The sequence below is a fragment of the Hippocampus comes genome, unplaced genomic scaffold, assembly GCF_001891065.2.
Source record: "Hippocampus comes isolate QL1 unplaced genomic scaffold, H_comes_QL1_v1.1 scaffold22, whole genome shotgun sequence".
NCBI lineage: Eukaryota > Metazoa > Chordata > Actinopteri > Syngnathiformes > Syngnathidae > Hippocampus > Hippocampus comes.
The window spans coordinates 3,040,351-3,048,196 of NW_017806175.1; the positions used below are offsets into that span (position 1 = coordinate 3,040,351).

General features: G+C 42.0%; 1 protein-coding gene across 4 annotated transcripts in view; it reads right to left on the reverse strand.

Annotated features, from left to right (window-relative positions):
- Positions 1-7,846, reverse strand: part of sbno2b (strawberry notch homolog 2b) — a 48,842-nt gene that overhangs the window by 24,217 nt on the left and 16,779 nt on the right. For 3 of the 4 annotated variants that reach the window (XM_019896851.1, XM_019896850.1, XM_019896849.1), the window contains exon 4: positions 6,817-6,946. In XM_019896851.1, the coding sequence (XP_019752410.1) occupies positions 6,817-6,946 (130 nt within the window). Of the gene's footprint in view, positions 1-2,287; positions 2,664-6,816; positions 6,947-7,846 lie in introns of those variants that run through there. The other variant, XM_019896852.1, reaches the window with a different exon arrangement.

Sequence of the window (7,846 nt, forward strand, 5' to 3'; positions counted from 1 at the left end):
TTTTTGTCGCATACCAAACGATTGAGCACCACACCTCCACTGAAACGCTGCAATGGGAAAACTTGCGATCCTACAGTGGGTTTTCAGGCTCCACATACAGTAGACGTACTGTATTATTTATTTTTAGTGAACCAAAAACCTGGCACGATTGTCAAGGATAAAGCTGTTGGCCACAAAGAGAGGAAATGGGAGAGAAAAAAGGAGAGTGTGTGGATTTTTTTTGAGAGGCTTTAGCAATGACTACACTTTGGCATTTCGACGACAGTGACTCCCCATGCTTTGATTTGTAGCCAACACATGAAACTATAAATATGGCTGAGTATTTTTGTAAAACGCAGTATATATACAGGACGCAGGAGTCAGCTGGTTGCGTCTCGGTTAGCCTTCGGACAATTTTTTTTTTGTTCATTTGCATTTTTTTTATTGGCTGCTAAATATGCGGTGGGCGTAAAGCTGCCGACATAAATAGAAGAAATGCAAATGACAGGATGATGCTCTTTTGCAAAGAAGGACAAACAGATCCCAGTATGAAGACACGAAAGGAAGGACGCATCTGTGAATCTGAGTCGTGGCCATGGAGGAAGTATTGTCATCTACCAATGCCATGACCATTAGTTGGCAATCACGGGGGTCATCATGCCTCAATTGTTTATTTTCAGTTTGAATCATGTGTGCAAAGGCGTCACATGCGTCCACATAGAAACTCTTGTAAAATGTACGGAAATAAATGTAGTGTCGCAGAGCACATGGCTATAAAAGCGCCATTTGGGTTCACATGGTAGACGAACCCGAATTGCTCATTCCAAGTGCCACAGACAGTCAATAAACAAGACAACATGAAGTGTCTCTTATTCCTGGTAACCTCGCACATTTTATGGGTACTGAATGAGACGCATCGAGCATTTTAATTGGTAAACAAAAATTTGCGAGACTTTGTGGAGCCATGACACTCCATGCATTTATCAGACCACAAAAGCATACAAATGATACCACTCTTTTATCGACTCTCCCCACGGCATTTGCCACCCGTGCACTACTCATCGCTTGTTGTTTATTCACTTCCAGTAAGCTGCATTCGGAGGTCACGGTTGACGTTTAACTAGAAAACCAGGAAACTGACAGTCCTGATATGTTTCCAGCTTTCAGAACTTCCTGCTAATTTCCCTCCCAACAAACTCGCATGAAAGTATGAAAGACTGCAGATTACTTCAAGGCTGCAGTCCCGGTAATTAATGATGCAGGGACAAAGATGCTGACAGTGCAAAGGGGAACCAGAGCACACACAAGCGAGTGCGACTTAAAATGACATAATATCGGGTTCGCGCTTTTCCTGGAATAGAATGCGTGAGACAAGCAGTCATTTGTTATGAGTGGAGCACGGAGTTACATGTGGGATCAGCCCTGAGTCAATGGTCAACCCTAAAACTGTTTTCAATCCAAAAACAGACAAGCGGGTACTACTTAGGCGGACATAATATCAGGTTGTTACTTTTACATGAATGGAATACATGACATATATACGGAATACATGACATGTATACGCGTTTGACTGTGGATGACAGCGGAGCACTGGGAGTCCCCTTCCCTCCTCGGCCATCTTAAAACATTGCATTACCGTCTTTCTTTTTTGTGATCAAAAGTAGACACCACACTCAGTCTCGCTTACGTACACGTCATTAATAAGCGATTCAGTCCAGTTAAAGATGCGGATGGAAGTGTAGGATGAACATGGCCACGACATGAACATTTTCACCATTACAGTGTGCCATAAGAAGGCTATTAAGTGCTTATCTCATCGGAGTCCTGCTCCCATACAAGCAGCAGACAATTGTTCCTCATTGAATCTCAAATGTTCTTGAAACAGCAGGTCTCTCATGCCAATATTTTTCACCCCAAGACTTGAATTTATTGAACTGTGTCATAAACGTGTATTAATGTGTGAAGCACATTGAGTTGCCTTATACTGTATATGAAATGCGCAATAAAAATAAAGCTGCCTTGTCTTGCCTAATAATAAAGAACATCCAGTCATCCATTTTCTATAAAGTATGTCCCGTTCAGGGTCGCAGGGAGCTTCAACAAATTGTAACTCACTTCTGGCAAAAAGCGAACTTCACTCTGGACTGGTCACCGAGCGGGAAATAACCCCACGCGACTTGCGCCAATAAAACACATATGAGCGTTTTACATAGGCAAGCCGATAAAACCCGTTTTGGGTCCAGGGCCACAATTTGGAAACCTCTTGTGAAAAGTAATTCAAGGCAAAGCAAGTAAATAGTACAAGTACCTTGGGAAGTGGCCGTCCCAGCTGTGAATACAATTTAGTCCAGAACTGCATGAGCGACATGGGTCCAAAATCTGCTTGAAGGGGAGGGTGATAGACACACACACTCACACACTCAGACACACTCCTGCTTCACCTCGGGGCAACGGCCTGATCCATGGGCTTCTAATCACCTTGCAGCCAGTGGAACCCGCTCAGCCCTTTCACGGCTCCTCTCTGATTGAACACAACACATCTGCCTACGCTGGAGGTGACGCTCCTTGTCAATGAGCACCACCCAGGTCTAGAAAAAGGCCGCTAGGGTATTGGCGCTGAGTGATAAGTCATAGTGGTTGTGCACTAATAGTTCCTCAAAGAGGTGGCCTGAGAGTGAGTGAGTGAGCAGAGGAGGGGGAGGGCAGAGGGAGGGAGCGGAGGAGGAGTTTTCAGGAAATGATGCTTTTGTTGGTAAGTGACTACAGTTACCGGCAGTCAGACCCATTTTACTGTACATGGTGTAACTCAACCGCATTTGTAGTGTAAACAGAATTGCGCTCTGCACCCCTGCCACTCCTTGCATGCCGCTGTGTACTGCTATATTTAATTGGCCTGCTTCACTGTTTGTTTTTTTTTTTTAAATAGTTATTATATTTAGAAAAACGAACGCGCTGCCCGGTTGCTGCTCTAAATTCTTATGATTGTCCTTCTTTCCCCGTTAAGGCTCACTATTGAGTCGTCTACCCTTACCAAGTGATACAGTGGAATGTCTAAAGCCAAACCCTTTAAGTTTCAAACCATGATCAAGCCAGTGTAATAACCACAGAACCAAAAACCGAACATGTTCATAGAAAAGTAACTGGTTGCTCAGTAAACTAACAGCAATGCAATTATTTAGAAACATTTATTTTACCATGCAGGTAACACAAATGCACACATAATACACAAACACTACTCAACACAACAACATTAATTCCAGCAGTATTTTTTTAAATGCCTGCTGCCATCTAAAGCTGAGGAGTTTTAATGTCATTTAACCAAATTCGAGTTTTGATTGACATTGTACAGGATGGCGATGGACCTCTTTTCAATCTTGTCTGACAGTTGAGCGTGTTAAAATGTTCCCGTTGACAATGCGGTTATGCAGGTTTATTTGTAGATTTCTGCTGACGGGAAAAGCTGGTTTGAAATTTAACTGATTCACTGCCAGCCATTTTTAAAGCAGGGTTCCCTATGTTGCCAGCTGTAGTCGAGCATTTTGACTGATCTTCCAAGACCCACAGATTATTGTGTGCGCCAACAGTATATGCTCCAAACTTATCAAAACAAAAAGTAGACTTTCTTCTTTCACTTTTGGTTCTTTAGTAGTCAGCAGTAAAATATGATTTGGTTTCACTAAAAATACTTTTTTTTTTTTTTAACACCAAACTCCTCGTGGAAAGAAATGCATTAAGGAAAACAGTGACTTTGACACTTATATTGTTCCTTTGGTGACACCTCAAACAAAAAACAAAACAAAACAAACAAAACAACAATAAAAACCAGACTAAGAATCTGTGCTGGAATAACATGTACACTTTTATCCAGGGGGAGGTTCATTTACCAGAATTCCAGGCTGTCACGGCAAGGAAAAAAAAACAAAAAAAAACAAAACATGATCATCTGTTGACAAAATAATTACACTACAAGCACTACACTAACGTTTCAGGTTTGTCAAGGAAAACTGTTGGAAGAAAAAAACAAATTGCTTCCATTGCTGGTGAGACAAATGGGGTCCATTTGCACCCCCCAGCTTCCAGGAATCCATGATATCACGTCAGGATGATCTACTATAATGTCCATCTTTGTGAGATTGAAATGGAGAAAAGACTCATAGACAAAGTGGCGCCTGTCCACCGTGTCATCATTGAAGTGGAAATCCTCTGCCGAATGTGTGCGTAAGCAAAGTGGCACCAGAGAGACTTGTCTCTATGAATCGTGAGCACTCAAATGCAAACTTTCAGCTTCGCAGGCTAAAGGAAGGAAAGATCTAAGACCGGATCTTTGTTGCAGTGGAACTTCCAAGCATCCTAATGAGCATATTGTACATGCATGGCGAGATGTCAACCGCTGCTGTCATGTCTGTCTGTGTTTACGTTTTTGTTTCAGCACCAGAAGGGCGTTTCCTCCCTGCTGGCGCACCTGTTCCCTATCATCAGCATCATCACAAAGTCTTGTATTTCGAACTCCGACTGCTGTCGCACTCCGTCGGATTATTGACCTTGATTTTGTTCGTGTTGTTTTCGAGACCTCTAATCCCTTTCATTGTCGTTTTTGCTCTGAGTTCCTAGCTTTGGAAGTATTGGTATTATTTAGTCATTTTGTTCTTGCTCTTGTTTTTTTCGTGTATATTGGACTCGTGTCATTTCGTTTGTATTCTCAGTGTCAGTATTACCTTGTTTCGTCATTTTGCACAGGACCTTTGTGACCAGCATTTTCTGTTTTTCTTTTTTTTTAATAATCAACATTTTTCTTATTTGCATTTTGTCTGTGTTTGCATTTTCAGGATCCAAACCGTTGTTCGGTTCGTTCCTCAACCGGAGCTGCGTTACAAAACTGAAATTAAGCAATACTACTTATCGCACACACATCTTGGGGGATCAAACCTGTGCCGCCAAATAGATACTGTTGATCAAGTTGTGTTTGACTTTTAAGGAACTTTTTATCGAGAATATAGTGTCCAAATTGTCCCACGTAGGTGATGTTTACCTCCACTGTATTTAAATCGCACGAGTTATTTCTTCTCATCACTTCAAAACAAAGGACTGAAGAATTCTGCAAACATGCTCCGAGACAGCAGTCATCAAATTCCTTTTGTGCTCATTCATCATATTATGGTCTGTTTCCTTAATTCCCCCAAAAGAAAAAAAAACAAAAAACAATGCAGCGAACAATGAGGAGAGCAGAAAAGATCAAAGGACACTCGCACAACACCTCTCACTCTTGGAGTCTTGACCAACAACGAAGCAAGGGGCACAAGGCAAATCTTTAGTGACTCGACACTCCCTTGAAGGTGTTCAGGAGAGGGCACACTTGAAAATACAGTGCCCGGAAAAGGAAACTCAATAAGCCCTGCGCACATCGTCATGAACCTGAACTGGATAGGCAATGAAGCAATCGCCTGAATGGACAATGCCTGCGGATAAAAATCCCGCCCAGAAACAAAATGAAACTGAGTTCATTTCGCCAACACACCTCCAGTTAAAGGGAGTGTCCAAAACCGTAACAGTCAGGTGATAAAGCAAAAATCGAAGGACCTGTGATACACATTATGTCTGTGCGTCTCCCGTGGGAGGAGAGATAGTCTCAAACCAGGAAGTCCAGGTGAGAAAAAAAAATGTTCTTCACACAAGCACGCACGCACGAGGCAGAGAAAGGCTCCTGTATGCTCTCTGCCTGCAAATGGTTTGGGCTTTTTTTTGGGGGGGGGGGGAGATAAACACAACTAAGATCGATGATTACAAGGCCACACACATTTTAAAACACTTCCCACTTCGGCATAACAAGCTTATCTTGGCGCACATCAAACATAAAATGGAAGTAAAACTAGTGTTTGTGTGTGCGTCTTCCCTCAACTCTGAATTTGATGAGCAGGGAAAATACGTCAAACGGCCCCCAAGCAATAACATTTGGAGTTCAAAACAAAATGTTCCCCTAAAGCAAATCTTCGGTCAAGTCATGATCTCCCTGTAATGGTAGCAATGCAATTCATTCATTCATTGAGTGTTCTAACAAGCAAATGCTATCAGAAATAAAGATCTTATGCAAAAAAAATAACACAAAGTGATTTCAGCAGCACTGTAATACTGCTACTACTACTTTGAAAACAAATGTTAACGTCTTCTATATTCAATTGTACACTGCAAATAATTACAACATCAAACAGGTAACATTTCGTGTTGAGCAACTTTACAACGTGACTAAATCATGTTATAAGCATGCGGGTGGGTTGGGCACATTCATGAGGGCGTCGCTTTGGTCAGGGACGTGGGTTTAAGATTTTAAGTGAGGCTATAGTAAATCTTGCTTCAACATAATGTACTGCGCCTCAAGATACCGGCTGGCTGGCATCTTCATTTTTGCCTTGCAACAATAGTTAGTTCGTACATGTCACATCTCATTTAGATTACAAACTGGTCCATGTGGTGCGAATTATCAATCTGTAAAACACTGGCAGGGACACAAAAATGCAATAGAATTATGGATTACTGTTGTCCTCTGCCAGAACTCTGGGTTAAGGACACCCCAAAACCACTTGAGACTTCCTAGTTTAAAAATGTTGAAAACCATTCATGGACACAACTCTGATGTTGATTTCTGGTTGAGTTGAAGTGCACAAGAATGTCAAATTACAGTGCCTCAGTGATGACATGTGTGGACATGCGCTGTGGTTGTCAAGACAACACAAGGCAGTCGGGGGGCACTATGGTACATTAGGAAGACGGGATGAAAGGCCGAGATCCCTCCCGCTGATAAGTGAGGGAGAAACCTTTTCGCAATCCTCGCCGTTCACCAACCTGTGAGAAATCGCCATTCCTGGGTAGGTTGAGGCAGGGGAAATCCATGTCGGAGAACGCAGAGTACATCTCAAGGTGCACATCCGGCGTAGTGGCGGTGGTAGCGCTGCTGCTGTTCAAGTGGTATTGCCTGGAGGGAGAGAGTGTAAAGGAGAGAGAGAAAGGTCATGCTTCAGTTTTTTCCCCCCAAGTGATGACCTGTCTAAACAAAGAGAGGAAATAAGAGAAAATGTATGCTGTTTTGTTTTTGTAATAAAACATTTTCGACTGGGAAGAATTCTTTTCGGTCTTGAACAAGATTTCAGATCTCAACAGAGAGAGCCATTTTATTTTGGTTTTAAAATGTTCAGGTTTTAATGTTTAATAGTTGAGCTGCTGTAATTAAATTTTTTTTTTTTTTTTTTACATTTGAACAGATAATTTTAATGAATGCCTCCACATGTTTTGTCATCTGAGTCTAATGCCTGAGGTATGTTTTCTTCCATGGTATGATTTTAGTTTTGGTCTCACGATACAATTTCCTGTTCGCTTTCTGTTACGAATGTCAGACATCTTTGAAGCACTTTTTCAGTTTTATTTCACACTGATTTACTTAAGGTTACACGAACATGACTAAAATGTTTCTAAAAATGAGGGAATGAAATAAATCCCCATGACATTATGTCCTCTGTGAAAATGTGTTTTTCCAAAATAAGAATAACTTGGGAGTTGACTGGCATCGACTCTCGAGGTTTTACGTCATCATTCTCCTGTGGACCAGCCACCAAACGAAGGTAATTCCATTGGAATGCTTGAGTGCGCTTCATTTCATCGTTACGAGCCTCTGTGCTTTGAAAAAGGCCAATACCACACACGACTACGAAAAGCAAATCTTTGTTCAGGTGGAACCGTTGTAGCGCACAGCCACTTTTGCTTGTACCCCAATCACATGCCAGCGCTCAGAGCTCAGTAGGGCTGAGCTCTGCCAAAGCTATTTGCAGGATTTGTCTCGGTGTCCTCAAGCACGGGTCAAAGATCACAGGATGGTTTA